General features: G+C 40.1%; 1 protein-coding gene across 2 annotated transcripts in view; it reads right to left on the reverse strand.

Moving 5' to 3' along the window:
- OSBPL6 (oxysterol binding protein like 6) overlaps positions 1-20,498 on the reverse strand; it is a 181,798-nt gene that overhangs the window by 39,247 nt on the left and 122,053 nt on the right. For both annotated transcript variants that reach the window (XM_081095262.1, XM_081095263.1), the window contains exons 5-11: positions 12,876-12,998; positions 10,151-10,204; positions 8,976-9,089; positions 8,685-8,855; positions 6,040-6,172; positions 3,554-3,657; positions 2,892-2,984 (exon numbers count right to left, since the gene is read on the reverse strand). In XM_081095262.1, the coding sequence (XP_080951388.1) occupies positions 2,892-2,984; positions 3,554-3,657; positions 6,040-6,172; positions 8,685-8,855; positions 8,976-9,089; positions 10,151-10,204; positions 12,876-12,998 (792 nt within the window). The remainder of the gene's footprint in view (positions 1-2,891; positions 2,985-3,553; positions 3,658-6,039; positions 6,173-8,684; positions 8,856-8,975; positions 9,090-10,150; positions 10,205-12,875; positions 12,999-20,498) is intronic.

The following is a 20,498-nucleotide window of genomic DNA, read 5'->3' on the forward strand; positions in this document are numbered from 1 at the left end:
ATGCTATTAGCAACACAGGAAACTGGCAGCTCTCTTTTGTACAGCAACCCTTTAAAAATCATTCTGTTCTTTCAGTTAAAACACAGTCCAACTGTTACTGTACAAGGATGATATTGGAATTTTTATTAGAACCAGAAAACTTGAAGTTGGGGAGACAGGAAGTCCTTTTTCTAAAAGGTAATCTCCACAGAGCCTTCTAGGACAAATGCTGCCTTCAGTGAGTTACACAATGGACTTCTGAGGCTAGTTTCCCAATGGCTTCTCGTGGAAATACGGTCATAACCTTCACATTCAAATCAATAGCACAATCTAACAACCTATGTAAGAATGATCAATTAAACAACCAGTATAACATGTTCATTTTTACTCTCCTGGGGTCCATTTTTCAAATGATCTGTTTTATAATTATTTCAAAATGAAAACTGCTACAGAATGCTGAAAGCACCAATAACAACAATAGCAATAACAATAACCGCTACCACCAACAGTCTAGGTTCATTCACAAATGGCTGGTGTTCTAAACGTTACAAACGGGATGGAAAATGAGCCACTCACAAAGCCGCTCAAGTTGGCTGCAACAGTGACTGTCAGAGCGAGGGGTTCAAGGAGTGAGATGACCATGGGCGCAAACAAGAACGTGGCACCATCAGATGGAATTCCCATGGTCAAGAAACACTTAAAACAGGAGGGAAATCCTGTATCTTAGAGTGGGAGTAGGTGGTAACCCACGACAGTAAAAAATAAATGTTATGTCTTCGTATAGGTAAAACGCTGATGAGTAATGGCATTTATATTGATCATAGTCACTCCTGGTTGATTTTATGGTTTCCCCAGCCTAAGGGATCCTGGACGGCCTGTTGGTTTGAGTGAGCAGAAAAGGTCCAGAGATGGTACCAAATTCTGCAGCCTTCCCCTACCACGCCTTTCGTTTCACCAGTCAGCCCATGTGGAAATAGGTTCTCTCTGGGAATGATTAATAGCTTACTGCTAGCCCCAAGTCTGTTTATTTCCAGTTGGAGATACAATTAAATCTACTTTTGTAAGTTTAAAGTTTTCTTTGAGTGGGGGGATGAGCTGATTCCAATTTCCCTCAAAAATAATTAATCCAGAATCAGAGGGCCATTTTGTTATACTTTTGGCAAAACAAAAGCAAAGCAAAACAGCATAAATAAAAACTTAAAAACAAAAAAGCCCCCCAAAATGTTGCAGGGGTATGAATAAAGCATATTTGCCTGCTTTTTTGAATAACTTCTTCTAATGACTTTAAAAAAATCTTCATAAACTTCCTGCACATTGCACAGCCTGTAACGGTGGGTATTCAGAGTTCATCCCATTTCCTTCAGGACAACTGAGCAATATGGGGACTACGGTGGCCTCGTGGCCACACAGGGTGGCTAGGGGCACTGCACTCAGACTCACTGAGAACCAATCAAGACAACAGCTGTGAATGGAGATCTGTTCAATGGCAAACCTTAATAAAAACAAGATTAAAATAATTGCTAATTATAATCAACAATTTTTATAATGGTTCCTTTACCTGGTTATAATAACCATAGACACCAGGATTTAAAAAAAACAAACAAACAAACAAAAAAAACCAACCAGCCACAAAACTAGACAATCATGTGCTCAAAACAAATGGAACTGCCAAAAGCAATTTTAGGTAATTTTCTTGTGAAGTCATTTGGCACATTTGTCTCTACAGTACTAATTTTCTGAATAGAGGGGAAAACATACTGAACAAAGGAACACAAGAAATTGTGTTCAGAGAATGTGGACATTCTAAATAAACCATAAATTTTTAGTGCTTATGAAAACTTATTTTCAAAAACATCAGATTAGCAAGCAAAGCAACAAAGAGTTTGTTATTTACACATTCAGAATTATGACACAAAAATGTTATCAATAAAGTCAGAATTAAAGAAGAATTAGTTATTTATTCAGAAGACATTGACGAATTCCGCAAAGCAGTTCCCTTTACCTTTGTATTAGAATATAAATTGATTTATAGTGCAATAGAAAGCAAAGCAAAGTCATAAGTTGAATTTTGATTGTGCCAGGCAAGAGTCCTTTATAATATACAGCTAGGATCAGAGTATTAGAGATTCTAGTTTATAGATCTAAAAATAATATGATTTATGGCATAAGAGGTTTTAGGCATTTACCATATTCAGTATCATTGCAATAAAATAACAAAATAGGATCTTATTTTAAAATTATTCATATTAAATAAATAACATTGAAAATAAATTTAAATTAAGTTTATTATGAACAATTAAGACTCCAGTTCAGATTTTAAATGTGATTGATGATGGCCAAATAATATCTATTTTATAGAATTATGAAACTTTAGAGTTGAAAGGGAATTCAGAAATCATTACATTAACTCTTTTACTTTACCCAGGAACAAATAGAAGCCCAGAAAATTTCAGAGAAATGCATAAAATTATATTGCTAGGAAATCACAGTAATCAGGCTAGATCTCAGGTTTATTGATTTCCAATCTATTGCAGCTCTCACTCTTTTATTGATAGGTACAAATTTGGCTCTTTTAAGATTATATAAAAATGAGTGTTCATTACAACCCACTGAAGAGTCAGTTGAGATTTTTAAAACGACTTTTTTAAAGATATATTGTAATGGTTCTAAGGCCATAACAGAATAAAAATGCCACTTTACATCCATATTAAATAATTTTTATCTTTATTTTAAATTCTTTTTACTTAGATCAGAGTACAAAGAATAGATTTACCTCTATTTTGGATAATATAACAGTCTGAAAAGCACTAGATTTAAAGCAGTTAAGCTGCTGTAAACCTTTTAATTTCCATGAACTGTAAAGACTATAAAAGTAAGCAAAAATATGAATGGAGGAAAAGTAAAGTCTGTACCTGCAGTTGTATTTTTGTATCTTTGCTGACACTTTTTGTTCTCCATCTTCTTGTGACCCGCTTGTCTTTCTTTGAAATATCTACACAGTTAGCCTACATTATACAAACAGTTAAAAGCAACAAAGTATTGTTAAGTTCACACATATACAAAACAGGCCTAGACAAAGAGAGCAGAGCAAGTTAGTCAAGACTCACTGTTAGACACCTAAAGCAACCAGCCAAGAGAAGGCATTATCTGATGCACAGTGGGCATTCAAAAGCAAAGACGAGAACTTAAATATATTTTTTTGCTATCCAAAATGAAAGCAGGATTAGAGATCTGTAGCATTTTTTTTTTTCCTACGTGAAAAGATGGTAATAATGCTGCGAGCAGAGCATCTAAGTTATACCTTCAAAGCTATCATTTTTAATGTAACACAAATATAGAAGAATGATTCAGATTTTTATTTTTTCTAGTTTGTATTGAAATGTAAGACATTTCAAATTAGACATCTAACCACAATGGCACCAAGATTCCAAAATACTAAGAATGATTCCAGAATAGAAACTAATCTACATTGCAGTTATTTCCCTTTAATGTTACCTTAAACATTCATGGAACAATCTAGTAAAAATTCCGAGCTAATATCTTAAGGTCCTTTTACCAGCAGTAATATGTTTACCTGCATGTCAGTAAAGTTGGGTGCTGACTGAGTTCTCTGAAGTATTTCCAAATTTTGCAGGAGTTTGCTAAGCTCCACAAGGTTTGACTGGCAGTGTGCAAGGTCTAACAAAAACCAGAAATAAAAGTATGTTAGCCCTGGGCAGGGAGTGGTGGTGGTGGTAATAAATCTATCCAAACAGTGGCAAATATGATTAGGCAGACCCGTGTTTATATATAATGGTGATACTGGCAAATGAAAGAGAAAAAAACCCACACAGACCCTTCTCTGGCTTAGAACCATAAAACCACTGATTATCAAGAGATGACTTCAAAGTGCACTCCTGCAAATTAGCAGCTATTAGTGTAGAGAGCCATTAAATTGTAGAGAGCCAGACCAATTGTGTATGCTCCCTTTCCTGCTCAGGTGCCCTTGTCTCACAAAAACACACTCCAGGGAACTTCAGCAGTTGTATGGTTTTACTGTTAAAAACCTGTCTACCTGGAGGGCCAATGCGGGGAAAAAGAGGGGGACATCTGTAATACTTTCCACAATAAAGATAAATTTTTTTAAAAAGGACCTGTCTACCTGTTCCTCAAATAGCTTACAAGGTGACTACTTGGAATATGGGTGGAGGCAAAGTCAAGTTCAGGAAAATAAGATGGAACACAGAGTGAGGTGAATGTATTTATCTTTAATTTAGCTCACAACAGTGTGGCCATGCATGATTTCCTTAACATCTAGTGGAGATGTTACACCCAACAAAACGAAAGATTCTCAGAGTGTGTTGCCGGGCCCAGCAGGAGCAGCATCATCGGGGCATGAAGCCCATTCTGTTTGAATGGCTTAGAATGAAGAAATAACTTTTAACTTTATTTTTAATTTTTTTTGTATATTTTAAAAATGAATGTTTAAAGATCTGCACATTGAAATATCACACAAAAAAGGACCTTTAGTATGTGAAATTCAATACCGTCAAGGATATTGAGTTATTAGTATTATTTACTCAATTAGTGATATTAAGAACATGGCTCCCAGTTATGCGATAACTTCTGCATGTGTACTGTTTATGAAGAGGCATGTGTATAAATCTGTAAAATTATAAAGTGATCGCTCTTATTTTTGTGGCAGTTGGTGAAAATTTCACTTATATTATCTTTGTTTCTCATTAAATCTCAACGATCTGAATTGTTACAAATTTGGTATAGGCAACAAAATATTACTGTGAAATATGGCTAAAGATTAGCTGGGTCAAATGACAAAGATAGTTGTGTTTGGGAGGTTTTTGACATTTTGGTGGATTTTTAAAAAAGGTTGTGTTTTTTTTTGTCACTATAAAATAAAATAGAGGTAAATACTAAGACTCTCTATAGAGGACTGAGAATCTCTGCACAGTTTGTGGAGAGCAATTCATCTGCAGGCCAGGCCACACCTTAGTCCCTCCTTTTAGCAGCATCTGCCTCAGGATGGAGCCCAGGTTGGCTGCTCAAGTGCTGCTATTATCCCTCCAGGGAGCTCTTGGCTATCAATGGCCTTACATTTCTTCAGAGAGGGAAGCACCCAATGAAGGTGGGAGGAAGCGAATAATGGAAAGGCCAGTGGCCTTCCACTGCTCCAGCCCCTTCCCCACTTTCAGGGGAGGCAGCACCTGTGTATGCCCCATCTCCTTCCCTTTATAGAAAACAAGGGAAAGTGGCTCTGAAGGGCAGGAAACAGAAGATAAAAGGGGGAAATGAGGGAGAAACGCGGTGCAAAGAAGGAAGGGGTGAGAGGGAAGGAGAGAAAAAAAAAATCGCTAAAAGGAACCTACACTTCAACTTGCCTTTTAAAAACAAAATTATATCACAAGCAAGGTGCTGGTGAGGTGATTATCTAACATTGCCTATCTATGGAGTCTTCTATCCAGTTAATAATAGATTCATATTTCTTAATAATTGTGATTACCCTACAGATGGAGAAGGTTTCTGGAGACTAAGAGGCTCAGAGAAGGCAGAGTGAGGGAATCACGTGTTAGTTCAGAGTATTTCATAACTGATCCACAGTGGAACACCTCTAACAGGTAACTGTAGATACAAGACACAATATAATTTAGCTATTTATTGCAAGCAAGGCAATGCACAGGTGTGATGGAGTGATGGGGCAGAGAGTCAAGGAGTGAGGGTGGAGGGCAGTCCTGGGCAGCACTTCTCCCATGGTGGCCCCAGGGGTCAGGGACTGGGAGGCTAAGGAAGGCAGAAGGGAAAGGGTAATGAGATGAGGTGAGAAGGCTGAAGAGGGTGGAGGTCAGGGTAAGGATGAAACCAGGTTCAGTACTTGTGAGGGTGCAGAACTAACAGGTAAGAAGCCCAAGTCATGGGAAGAAGGACCTGGTGTATAAAAATAAGAAGAAAAAAAAAAGTCGAGGCCTCAGGGAGGTGGAGGAAGTGAAAGGCGCAGCACCCACGATTCGCCTCCTTTGTTTCTGTTGCTTGGCTTATGCTCACAGCCCACACTGGGTAAGAACTAACCTTCTGCACACCTGTCCATTTCTTCCGAGTCCTGTAACCAGGCTGCCACTTTACTCTGGCCAGTGGTGCAGGTGACAGGGAGGCTGTTGCTGCATGGCAAGGGGGACTGCCATGAACAGCTGTTTGGTTGCACCTAAAATAAACAACAACAAAAAATGAAGTTAAGCAGAAACAGTACATTGAAGTGATTTTAAAAAATACAAGTACTCTCAAAAGACCATTTATAAAGAAAGGAAGAAAGGGCACAATCAAAATATGGAGAAAGCCACTTGGTTACATGTGGTACATGCTCAGTGAAGCCAAAATTCACAAACACTAATAACACTTTCATCAGTTGCTTTCTCTGTTATACCAGGACACTGAATGGGACAACACTCAAGTAGGTTATATCTCATACTCTCAGGGACCTGCCAACTCAAATTCCCAATAATGTTAAATTACTCCATCAGTCGTATTGGATCCAGTGTCCTTACTGCAGGCTCAACTCATGATGGAAGGCCTTTCCCCTTACAAAAGCTCTGTGTGCTGCTCATGATCAGCTCAAGGTCGAGGTAGTCACCTGTGATTCCTAAATACTGTACATTATCCATCAGCAAGTAACCTTGCAAATGCTTTGAATGCATACTGAAAAGTCTAGTATATAAAAAGGCAGTCTTGCCAAGTTTATTACTTAAAGCTGATATACTTCCCATGGAAGGTATTTTATGGGAAATAAAATTGTATGAACTATGTAGATACTAAAGTGAGTACAGTAAATGTTCAGTGGGGGGGGGGGGGAAGCAGAAAGTTATTTTCCCAAAAGCTGAAACAACTTTAAAACTCCATATTTAATTTTGCTTTTTAATTTTCGATTACAAGTGGCTGTGTCTCTTCTAATTTATTCTGAAGTGAAGGCTGCACATACATAGCCAACACAGACTTATTTGTTACCCACACTGGGCCACAAAGCAATTAACATTCAGAAGTCTCACAACTTGATACTCAGAATGCAAGCAGTGTTAAGAGCTCTCCTCACTCAGACTTTATTGCATTTTGATAAATGTATTGGGAATTTTTCACTGAGTTAGATCTAAGAGAATGTCATTCATAACTAGGGCAATAGATCTCCTATGAAAACCAGAGCTAAAGAGCTTTCTTATTTCAAGGCAAACAGTGGGGAGGATTTAGTTTCAGCTCTCTGTTCTTGGATATAACCCAAGTGATTTAATAAATAACAAAAGGGATGAAAATAATGTATCTTTTATCAACACTCTGTGCCAAAGATGCAGGCAGAAGCTGGAACCATCAAAGGATTAAACATTTATATTTTAAAAATATCCAGCAGGGATACATTTCTTGTTTAATTTGGAATAACTCTGGGATTCATTCTATCCTGTGGGGAGAAGGCAGGAGGAAGGCAGGAGGCTCAGAGAAACTTGGGGGTTACGTTGAGCATCTTGTGTTGGGTCATTCAGTAAGTGCCCTGTTTTCTAACCCTCTGATCTCCTGGTTCGCCCAACACCTCCTTCCTAGGACTGATTAAATAGCCTTGCCAAGGCTACAACCCGAAAGGTTTCAGAGCCTACGAAATACTTGAGTAATTTCCACTGAGATAATAAAAACTGAACACAGAAGTGTTTTATTTACTCTGATTTGATTAGTCTTACAGTTACTCCATGATGTTTTTCAATGTTTTGCAAAGAAAACTTAGATATATGTACTCTATACACCCTTATATGAGAAAATAGAGAAAGGGGGATTTTCACGGAAACATTCTCAAATCCAGCTCCTTGTGGCAGATGTCCCTGTTCTCAATATCAGGTGCCAAGTGGGAAGCTGGAACACCCCTGGGCAGGGCCATGTGGCTCTGGTTCAGAAAACTTAATTATCGAGTCAAAGGCACAAACAGCTGTCTCCCTGCCTGTGGTCTTAACCTTGATTTTTAATAGGCAACACCTCTAGTTTTTCAGCAACACAGAAAATGAACTCTTACTACAGTCCAAAGAACAACTTCAGTCTTCCGCAATCTGGGACCCAGAATAACGGAAAGGAAACTGAGAGATGAGGATTCAGATCCTGGATCGGCTGTTCAATGGCCATGTAACACCTGGAAAAATTCTGTTCTGTCTCTGAGCTTTCGCTATATTAAAGATTAGAGATGAATATATGTCAAATGCCTAACACTGCCTGACTTAGTGGGCTACTGCTCAGATTGTCGGCAAATTCTCTAGCCCACTTGCATTAACCTCAGGGGGAAATTTACTCGTCTCTCCCTGGGTCATGTATGTATTACATCGCAAGGCAAAAAAGCAAGTTTCATTTTCAAAACTTTGTAGTCTTCCTATTACCACCCTGGAAGACATCAATTTCTAGGTGCTAATTAATCAAATGTTCACCCCACTTCCAAATATTCTTAAAAAGCTATAGAAAATTAGGTTGTAGTCCATTCGTAAAAAGGAAAAGCAACTGTTAATTCTCTCAGTGATCTACATATCCACCTGATCCGTACTTGTTATTAACTTTGATGCCAAATGTCACTACTGTCTTCTGAGAGCTACTTTACAAAGAAAATCATCTCTTTTGGATTGGTCAAATGAGACTCTGTTATGGGCCTACATAACTTTCCGAGCAATTTCTGGGCTGACTTTTACATTTCTAAGACACACCTTTCCATCTATGACGGAAACATTAGCAGCTGGTGAGGATTCAGCTGTGGAGGTTGAAGGAAATATGTGAAAGCTAGCATCTCTTGGCGACCTCACAATCTCATTCTGCCGGTACAGGCGATGGTGGCGCAGTTTGGAGACCCACGCATCAAACCAGTCCTGGGATTTCACCTAAAACAATGAACAAGAGGAGAAGGTAATGGTGAAACCGATACTCTGTTTACCACTGATATAGGCAAGTGATTTATTTCCTCAGGTAATGGCAGAGAAACCGTTGAAAAGCAACTTCACCTTCAAATGATAGATGTGCTCTTCTGTGTCCAGGTCTATCCTCCGAGCTTTCTTTTTAATAGACATGACCGAGAGTCCGACATCGATGCTTCCATGGACCTTCCCTTTTTGAATCTGAAATATTTAAAACACTAGTAAAGAGTCTGGAAGGATAGACGATGTGTTTCTGCACGGAAGTGAGCTTAATGACATCTTTAACTTCTCTTTAGAAAGGGAAAAAGGTTTGGGTTCTGAGGTGAAGGTCCTTAACCTGAGGACAGTTGAAGTTGCCATGACTCCACACCAATTTCAGTAAGTAAGACTATCCAGCTCTTACTCCTGTTTCTGGCATAACATATAATGTCCCTTTTTTATAATTCTAAGTTGTATAACTTATATCCCCAAAAATGTATCGTGAATGGTTCTTAAAATAACTGTGGTCCATCTTTGACCTACAGCCCAGAACCATCCCCAAGTAATCTGCTAGCAGACAGCTGCTGGGACAGAACTGGGCAGCTGGGACCAGAGAGCACAGAGCAGCCGCTCTTCCTTCCGGCTGCCCTCGTCTGACCAAGGACACACAGCGATTCAACGGAAGAGATGAGAACAAAACAGAACTCTCTGATTTCCCCACACCACAACGATAAGGAGGGCATTTTCCAGTTTTGCATGCAAACAACTACTTTCTACAGTAAAGAAAAATAAATAGGATTAATTTTAGTAACTTGGGATTCCCAAGATAAGAGAATGTATGATGTGAAATAGAAATGAAGTTCGTAAGATAGGTATTAAAAGGACATCGACAAGAACAAAGGTTGCTTTAAATCTCAAACAGCACATAAAGCATAGTTTATTAAAATGCCAAAAAAAAAAGCCTATTTGGGTTTTTCTCTCCAAGACAGAAAAGTTGATTTTTGTTAGTGTGTTACTTTTAGGTTTAAGCTTGCTTGGAACAACAGACAGCACAATAGTGAAATTAAATCTTCATGCACCAGTTTGAGATTTTATGTTAGCTTGAGCTGAAGCCTAAAACACACCTTCCATGCAGCATGGAAGTCTGGTAGCTTGTTAAATATTACAGGCACAAAAAGGAACAAAGCTGGTAACTATGGCACAAGGCTGGCACAGCTGTGGTGTGTACACACTTCAAGCAAATTCTACATCAATCTCTGACACATGCCTTGTGTGCTACTTACATCAAGTGGTGCCTTTGAATACTTTAACATTCCATTATCCAGGACAAAAAAACGCTGCAAGAACCAAACAACCCCCAGTTATTGTACTTTAGATTATATAAGACATTCACAAGTGTGGGTTAATGCTGCCTGGCATTTAGTAAACAATGTGTTTATCATTTTAATATATAAGTTGTGTACTGTTAACCTACTTGGTTTCTTTTACACACAATGCAATGGAGCTGAATCTTTTCACCATGGTTTTTCTTTAACAGGAGTGGCTATGCTGGGTGGAGGATGTGAATCTCAGGACCTGTAGCTAAGACTTTCTGAATGAATCATATTGGGATTTTTTTTTTTTTTTTGAAAGTGAGAAAGAAGAATAACCTGAGTTAGGTCACAGAGATTTTGTAAGGAGCTTGGGAATTTCTCAGTCCTGTATTTCCCTGGGTATCATGGGTAATTCCTGAAAATGCTCATGTCTGTCACAGAAGCCAGTGGACTGGGTCTATGATTAATGAGTGATCTGGAAAGTTGCCTTAGCAATATGTTTGCATCTCTAATTTGCAAAATTCCTGCAGTGTACTATTATTAAAAGAGATAAGTATTTCTTAACTACATTAAGGGTTTAAAATCTGAGGGGGGTGGGGGGAAAGGAATCTTTTGGGCAATTTTCATCACCTTTAAGGTACTCCTGATCCAATTCAAATGCATGCAGCCATTTTTGCTCCACAAACACTCAGGAACTCTCTGTTGTTGATTTCCTTTCCAAGGGCACTTGACAAAAGAACAAACAGCTCCCAGGACCCAATCAAACAATGAGTCCAGTGCCCTCTTCAAGTCTCTACAGATGCAGGGAGTCTTTCTGTTGCTGGAAAATTACTCTGCTGGGAAGTTTTTATGTGATTCAGGAACTCTTAGCTGCTGAGGTAGCAGGAAGTCAGGCTAGGGACACCCTGCATGGAACTCACATGGGACCCCTTTGTTATAGGTTAGGGGTGGCAACAAGTAAGCACCGGAAGAAAGAATCTCTACAGCTGAAAACCACTTGATTACTCGATTCCCATAACGTGGGCAGTCAAATGGGCTGATACTTGAATAAATATCTGATGGCACGAGAGACCAGGAGAAAAGGTTATGCGAGGGAGAACCTCCCACTATTTATGTAACAAAATGTTCAAAGGCATGGTCCAGAAGAGCTGCAGTTGAACCACAGCCAGTTTTGCTGAAACAGGAACTGAGAGTGCTAAATAAGTTTGCAATTCAAATCAAATTGGTTTATTTGACCTCCCCCTCCCCACCACCCATTTTTTCATTTCTATCTATTAAAGAATTTTAGCAGGGATAACCTATATGATGGTCACCGAAAAAGAGAGTAGCAGGGCCACTGATTTGAGGAACTGTGAAGTGGTAAGGTCAGAACAAAAGGCAAAAAGCTGATCAAAATCCAAGGAAGAACAGGGTGGAGAGAAATCCTGGCATTGGGAGAATACTAGGGTTTCAGGGGAGACTGTCAAGTGAGAAGGAATAGTTGTGGGAGCCTCTTTGGCCTGCTTTTACTTCACCCTCAGAGATAGAGGATTGAGCAACATTCCCATTGGTTAATTTTTTAAGTCTTCCTTTTTTAAAAAATATGCTTTTGATTTCAGAGAGAGGAGGGGAGAGGGAGAGAGGGATAGAAACATCAATGATGAGAAAGAATCTTTGATCAGCTGCCTCCTGCTGGGGATTGAGCCCAGATATGTGCCCTGATTGGGAATTGAACCGTGACCTCCTGGTCGATGCTCAACCACTGAGCCACACCAGCCAGGCCAAGTCTTTCCCTTAAAGTGGAAAAAGTATATTTCTTCAAGGATTTTCTAATCCATAACCTCCCTGCTAGGGGCCGATGGGCAGCTACCACCAGCCAATAAATCTGTCTGCCCTGAGGTGAAATCCATGGGCAGATGTGGCAAGTAGATGAGCCTGTTCTTCCAGTGATTTGAGATGCTGGTGGTCTGCCAAAGGGCTGACACTGAAAATGGAGGACAAATTCCTCCTCAGCATCACACAAGTCTTGCTACTAGGTCACTGCAACGATGAAGTGCGAAATATTTTCTCTGTAATTAAAACTGGAGGATGGAAAAAGCATGTGGGGTCGGGAAGAGAAGAATAAACCATAGAGTTTAAAGAGTAATAAGCAAACTTCCCAGGTCAGTGAATTTCCACCTTTAATTTGCACTGGTAACAATAATTCTAGGTAGTTACCCCAATGAAGTAAATAGAAATTCATTGGATGGTCATCACAACATCATGACAGTAAAAAATTAGACACAAATAGCGTACATATCCAGCAAAAGGGAATTGGTTCCATAATCGTGGAAAATTGGTTCAATAAGTTCATCCAGTGGAATATATGCATGTTTTTTTTTTTAAAACCTTCCATTTAGAAGAATATTTAATAAGAACATATTAATTTAAGTGGAAAAAACCCCCAGAGTAGATAATAATATGTACAAACTGAATTTAAAATACAAAAATAAGTTATTTTAAAATATTTTTAAAATAATTTTCCCCCTGCAGACAGATATTACAGATCTCAGACTTAAACAGGTACAACAGGTTGCATGCAGCCCAAATGGCTGAAACAAGGCCTAGAGAATTAGTTTGCACATACAGCCATACTCTTGGCTTCCCACCTAATAACACCAAATCAGATCCTCTATTTAGAAAGATGAGCTGAAGATGAATATGATGAAAATGTTACCTTGTGCCAGCCTTTTAAAGGCCATTTTCTTTTCTTCAGCATAAAGCCTTCATGTTTGTCTGGTCTCTGGACATTGGTTTGGCCTATTTTCAGCCCTTCTATAATTTCCCAGCTGTCAGCTTCCTGAGAGAAAAGGAGAAAGGCAAATCACAGGTTTCTTGGTGCTTGATGACACACTTACAACAGATTCTAAGTAGAAGTTGCTTTTGAAGCAGTGTCGGACCCACTGGAAGTATGAGCAACATTCTGGAGCAAATTCCAACATCAGATCCAGCTAAGCATTTAGAGCTGAAGTTAAAATGAGCTTCTAGGTAGACTTGCAAGTCTGGGTCCATCAGACACAGATGGAGTTGGAGGTTGGGGTAGCATGAAATTTCAATGGCTTGTACAGAAGGGTTTTTTTTTGTTTTGTTTTTTGTTAATCCTCACCTGATGATATTTTTCCATTGATTTTTGGAGAGAGTGGAAGTGGGGGGCGGGGGGGGGGGGAGAGAGAGAGGTAGAGAGATAGAGAGAGAGAGAAACATCAATTGGTTACCTTTGCACGTGCCCAGACCAGGGCCTAGGATTGAGCCTGCAACCAAGGTACATGCCCTTGACCATAATTGACCCCGGCTGCAGGCTCACGCTCTTTCCACTGAGCCAAATCGGCTAAGGCAGTGGTCTGCAAACTCATTAGTCAACAGAGCCAAATATCAACAGTACAATGATTGAAATTCCTTTTGAGAGCCAAATTTTTTAAACTTAAACTATATAGGTAGGTACACTGTTATTAACTTAATTAGGGTACTCCTAAGGCTTAGGAAGAGCCACACTCAAGGGGCCAAAGAGCCGCATGTGGCTCGCGAGCCGCAGTTTGCCAACCACGGGGCTAGGGCATGTACTCAGAAGGTTTAAAATGCATTTTTCCAGACAGTGCATCTGTGGGCACAGAGGCACTTTAACCTTTTGAAATAAGACTGTTTTGATGGCAAATGTTCAATTAGTGCGTGGACCTAGCTCTTTGTGCAGAAATGGAAAGGCGGCACGGGTCTAAGTGGCTCATGACCTTAAGCTGAAGAGCAGCGCTGTGGGGACCTGTTTCTCCTCAGTGAAGCCGTGTGCACATAAAACCTCCTGCTCGCCAAACACACCAAGAGGTCCATGCTTTTCGAAGGCACGCAACCTGAGACACACACACCCTTGAGCGTTCTTGGAAAAAGCACCACACTGCGAGCCCAGGTATCTGGGATGCTCAAGTCGACACAAGCGTCCTCCTCTGGTGAAAAGGAACTAAATCACAGTTTCCTCTGCCATAAGACATATTTTGTTCATCTATGGTTTTTATAATTTTTAATGAGTTGTCAACACTTAAAAATCAGAAGATTTCAGATTTCAAAAGTCCAAATTTCTGGTGTTTTGTGAAAGCCTGTAAGATCTGGCAACAGTGCGCATGGCCTGAGAGAAGAATGCCCATTCTTAGGCTGTCCCAGTTCCCCCCACACCCCCCTGGGGGCCTGCTTCCATGGCCGCCGACTGGCCCTTAGCAACATCCTGGGTTTTAAAATCTCTGGAACAGGTGATTTCTTAAAAACAAATTTTTTTAAAATTGATTTCAGAGAGGAAAGGAGAGGGAGAGATAGAAACATCAATAATGAGAGAGAATCATTGAACAGCTGCCTCCTGCACCTTCCCTACTGGGGATCGAGCCCGGGCTTATGACCTGATCGGGAATCGAACCATGACCTCCTGGTTCATAGGTTGACACTTAACCACTGAACCACACCGGACGGGTCGGACCAAGGGATTTGTGAGGGCCCAGCACTAAAGTACCTGCTGGCCTGGCAAACGCGCATATTCAAGATCTCATGCAGGTGGCATGATTTTTTTTCCAGCCAACATTCTGCAATTTTACTTATATTTTGTAAATAAAAAATAGTTCTTGTTTATTTGATAATCTTGATAAAATTATAGCATCAAAGTAATCATGTGTAGCACATTTCCAAAAAGATATTTTTCCTTTTTTTGACATTCAATATTATTTTGGATCAGTTTCAGGTGCACAGCATAGTGGTTAGACAATCATATACTTTACAAAATGTTCCCCAAATATTTCCCATACCCACCTAGCACCATTACAGTTATTACAACTTATTGACTATATTCTCTCTGCTGTACTTTACATCCAAGCGACTATTTTGTAACTGCCAATTTGTACCTCTTAATCCTTTTACCTATTTCACTCAGCCGCCCAACCCCCAGCCCCTCTGGCAACCATCAGTCTGTTCTCTTTGTCCATGATTCTGTTTCAATTTTGTCTGGTCATTTATTTTGTTCTTTAGATTCCACATATAAGTGAAATCATATGGTATATGTCTTTTTCTGTCTGACTTGTTTATTTAGTATAATATCTTCTAGGTTCATCCATGATGTCACAAATGGTAAGATTTTATCCCTTTTTATGGCTAAGTATATATGTACCACCAGTGCTATCCACTTGTCTATTGACCTGGGTTGCTTCCATATCTTGGCTATTGTCAATAACACTGCAATGAACATAGGGGTGGGTATATTCTTTTGAATTAGTGTTTTGGGTTTCTTCAGATATATACCAGAAATGGAATCACCAGGTCATAAGGTAGTTCCAGTTTTAATTTTTTGAGGGCCCCCCATACTGTTTTCCATAGTGGTTGCACCAGTCTGAAATTCCACCAACAGTGCATGAGGGCTCCCCTTTCTCCACATCCTCACAATGAGATATTATCTCACACCTGTCAGAATGGCTATCAATAAATTCAAATGTGGTATAATTTAGGGGCAGGAACTACAAGGTCACATCCCATGCACAACTGCTACAGTCCTGCCCACAGTGCAGGGAAGCAAAAACCCCCAGCGTCACAAAGCTGGATGCAGCTCCAGGTATCAGGGCAACCCCTCTCAGAGCGCCCCATCCCAGAATGACTCAGGACGGTGCCTTCCGAAAAGATACATTTCATCAGGAGTCTTCCGCAGATCCCAGAACAAAGGCTTCAACAGGAACAGCCAATGGCCCCCATCCAGGGCACATAAACTTACTGGCACAAATGTCTGCTTGGTGGCTGCCCAGACCCGCTAAAGGACTGTGAGGCACTGACAAGGCCCAGAGGCTACGGTGCCACAATCAGTTACTAATATCGGCCATGGGGACAAGAAGGGAAAGGGCTGCCTGTTTACTATCCATGTCTCTTTTTCCTTTGTTCTCCTTTCATCCCAGAAACTGCTTGCTCTATGGCCACATCAAATTTATGTTCAAATCCAAATATATGTGAATAGGGTGGACTTTTCACAGAAAGTGATGTTTCTAGGACATGTCACTGAACATTGCTTCATTCTAACATCATGAAGGCTAGGAGATATTCCTGACTTCTGAAAAGCCCTCTAAAACCAGCATCATGCTTCTATTCTCTCCAAGCCCAACCCTACAACACACACACTCCAACAAAACCCCAGGAAAACTAATGTCAGTTTTCATCTTCTTTGTCATCTGAGGGGTGTCTAGTGAATGAACTACAGACCTTACAGAAGCACACCCACCAGTTTTTATTTGGCAACATTAAGGACCCTTTAAAGGATCTGTAAAATTATGCATCACTAAAATGTGTTTGTTTTTTAAGAAAAAAGACCTGTAAGAAACCCCCAAAAGTGATTTTCTACTTGAAGATAATACTGTCAGAAACTGGGATAGATCTGGTCAAAGTTGTTAATTAGACAAAGTAATTTTAAAAAGGTTCCAAATGAGAATTTCAGGCTGTATACGATGTTTCTTGTCATCCAGAAAACAAAGGGGGTCCTTTGCATTCTCATTTTTTAATAGTGAACTGCAATTCAACAGGAGAATACAGTTTATGAGTAATCTATAATAATAAAAGCATAATATGCTAATTAGACTGGACATCCTTCTGGACAACTTTCAGGACGAAGCCAGGGCTGCGAGGGCCGAGCCCCTTGCACGAATTTCATGCATCGGGCCTCTAGTGTTAGAATAACAGAAGAAGAAAGTAGGTTCTTATACAAAGTACAGTATTTTTGGCTTTCTATTCTTACTAAAAAAGTAGATAAAAATGATGGATTTTGATTTCATAAAAATGATGGATTTCTACTGATTTCTTTTTTAAAGTTTGGTATACTCACGAAACGAATATATCCATTAGCACTCTTTCTGTTCTTAGAGCGATATCAACTGTGCTTAATGACATTTTTATTTTTGGTAGCGCCATCCATGGATAGAATCTCTAAAAGAATAGCACTGCTATTATTGGCTAGATCTTACCTTATTTTAAGGCTAGTGTTCATCTTTGATTTATTCCGTGAGTGTGTGTGGGTGTGTATGATGAACACTCCAAATTACTCGTGAAAATGGAAACATTTAATAAGTATAGATGTTTTTAATTTTTGTCCTAATGAAACCCAGAATGTAATAACAACTTGTCCCTATGGGGCTATGGCTATTGATTTCTAACACACTCATTTTTTTCTTCTTTGGGAGTTTAACTGGAGAGGAAACAAAAAGGGGTAAGAAAGAACAGATGAAAAGTTAAAATGCATTTCTTCATTATAAATGAGGCAGCTCTGAACAAATAATTCCATTCACTCTGATGCAGGATAACTAAACCCAGCAAAAGTAATTGAGAAGAATCCTAGTGTAGTTCTACAGTTAAATAAACTGTCAATCTGACAGAGAGGCAAAGATAAAGCCAGAGTGAACAACATTCTCCCTATTTAACTAGAAATGCTGATGATAATGATATAAACAAGGTGTGTAATATATGAAACATCCCAGCTCAGTATTTAGTGCCACCCATCTCTGCTTAGTAGACTAGGTCGATCTTAAGAAAGCTAAAATTACTCTTTGAAAATTGAAGACATTTTTTTTTCATAATTTCAATTGATATTAAAAGTCTTCAATTTTCATAGGTTTACTTATAATAGGAACAGAGCCCAAAGCCCTAATGTGATCATGTCAGTACTGGACTCTAGTTAGATACATAAACATTTTTGCTATTATAGAGGTTTTAGTAATATTTTTTATCTAATAATAATAACTAAACACAGGAAGTAACCTAATAACAGCCCTAGTCTGTTCATTTGGGGGGGAAAAAAACCCCCCAAAAAACAATCAGAGACATTTCTTTTCTTAAGGGCATACTCTTTGTGCATGCATGTGTGGGTGGGTGGGTGAGAGAATGCTTTAGGAGGCGAAAGTACCAAAGAATTTGAACACATCCTGAGACAGGACAATGTGTACTTCAAACAATGTTCTTCTACCACCACCAGAGCCCAGGAAGCCCATCTTCTCTCAAAGGGGCTGAGAGATTCTATCTGGACCCTCTGATTTCATGGGGCCCCCAAAGATATGGTATCTATTAACACAAAAACACAAGTATTAATCCGACAGCAAGAGCCAAGCGGACAATAGCATGGTGGAGTAATGGGAAGTGGATGCTGCTGGTGCCCAGCCCAGATCCTGATTCAGGCCGGTGGGCCCAGGCCCCAGCTGCTGTGAGCACTGCGAACTGCTAAGGCTAAGGGGGAAGAGCTGTTTTCATCAAACTGGGGCCTCGGAAATTATGCTGCAGCATCTCTCCCTCCTTGGCTCTCAAGGACTGAAGGAACCAAGGTACAAAGGGCTGAGGAAACAAAAAGTCCTCCTTGCCTCAGGGTGAAACCAACACTGTGCTCCAATTCATGGCCTGGAGCTCTGGACTCCAGCTCAAAGCCCTTCTTGCTTAGCTCCACACCTGCCCTGACCCCTCCCTCACCCCTCTCCCCAGAGGGCTCTCCCCAGCAAATTACAAGCACCCAGTGTCAGGATGTCCCTCTAGGGAACCTGACTTAAGAAAGAATGTGAAATAATGAAATGAATGTGGTAGTGATGGGACTGGCTACACCAAGTGGTCTGGGGCTGAGGGTGGATTGGGTAGAAAGGTGATCAGCATTTGAAAAAAGCATTCTGTTTTCAGAGTTTCTTTAACCAGGTCAAGGAAGGGGAGGGGAGCAGGGAGCACCCCAGGCAGGCTGGGTACAAGGGGTAGACCCCCCAGCTGGGGAGGAGAGAGCATGGCTACTGTGGGGAACTGTGTGCAGGTGGAGGTAGCTGGACTATAAAGTGAGATGCCAAAGAGGCTACAGATGCAGCTGGTGGGAGGGGCAGGGCCGGAGAACGTCTTGTGTGCCTGCTGCTCCCTAGTTGCTTTAACACCAGCACCGCTCCTTCCTGTTTCTGTATGTCTCCAAGTCTTCCTTTCTCTGAGGATCTCTCATTACCATGTCTCTGTTCCTCTCTGCTCTGCCACATACTTCCCAGCTATCTGACGCTGGACAACTACTCTCTGTCTCCATAAATGAGAATGTTACCAGTACTCACTTTGTGGAGTTGAGGGCTGACCAAGGGAGGAAATATATGTACTAATCCAGGGCCTGGCTCAAGGTGGGTGCTTAATAAATGTGAGCTGCCCTTCCCGTTGCCTCTGCATTTACTTATTTATCTGTTCTCTCTCCTTTAGCTGCCTATAAGAAAACACTGATGTTTCAGAGAGATTACTACTTGTATTTACCAAGTAAATATTCTCTATTTGCTATTCCAATAGAAATCATATCATTTTAATTTTTTTGTGGTTTAATAACTCCCCCTTTCCTTAGTTTAGCAATCTACTTCTGTCTGATTGAATAAACGTCTCAGCTTGTAATAGCTTCAAAATGTAACGAGATACAGTGTACACAGTCCACAACACTAGGGTAGTAGAGTGTTCTTTCTTCAAGGATTCTATTTAATAAAGGACAAGGGAAGTGGATGGATCAGTTCTATATATTTGGAAGTTGAAATGCTTTGGAAGTCAAGTGCTATTTTTATATTTGATTTCAAAAGCCCCAGGCATCCTGTTTTCTGGGTTTCTTGACAGGGGAGCCAGCCCACTGAAAATCTCAGGGAGCCGGGTGGGCTGCGGATGAGTAGGATGACGTCTCCTCGACTTTATGATTTTTGCATTTTAGACAAAAATGAATTCAGATATTTAGCTAGTCATAGGAAGAGAAGGCTGAAGGGGTGGGAACACTGGCTTCCATGAGACGGAAAAGGTCTTAATAATCTGCAGGTTCTCCTCAGCTCACTGCTGGGAAGGCCAGATGTAAGGAGGAGCCGGGGACTCGGAGTGTAACAGCCCTGCTGGGCGGCCACGAGTTTACCACTAGTAGCCTTAACGAAGGCTCAGTCTGAATCCCTGCTCTGCCCTTAGCAGTTTTTTTTTTTTTCGTCTTTGAGCAAGTGACAAATTCTCAGTTTCCATATTTAAAAAATGTAATAAACACCTACACTGTATAAGGCTGTTCATAGGGTTCTATTAAGTGGGATAATATATTTCAGCATTTAGTACATTTCCTGGTGTGCAGTACATGGGCAATATGGTAGATTATTACTGGACCCAGTTATTTTTTTTTCTATTAGTTTGGTCCAGAAATCTTTTCTCATCTCTCCAATGGAGAATAACAATAGTTTCTCTTGTCCTTTTCCCAAAACATAGAGAATGCTGGACTTCTATATGTAATCCTGAAAATCCCAGCAAAATATACTTTCATGTCTTCCCTCCTCACGCAGGCAAAGAAACCCTA

This window comes from Myotis nattereri (genome assembly GCF_964212035.1).
Source record: "Myotis nattereri genome assembly, chromosome: 7".
Taxonomy (NCBI): domain Eukaryota; kingdom Metazoa; phylum Chordata; class Mammalia; order Chiroptera; family Vespertilionidae; genus Myotis; species Myotis nattereri.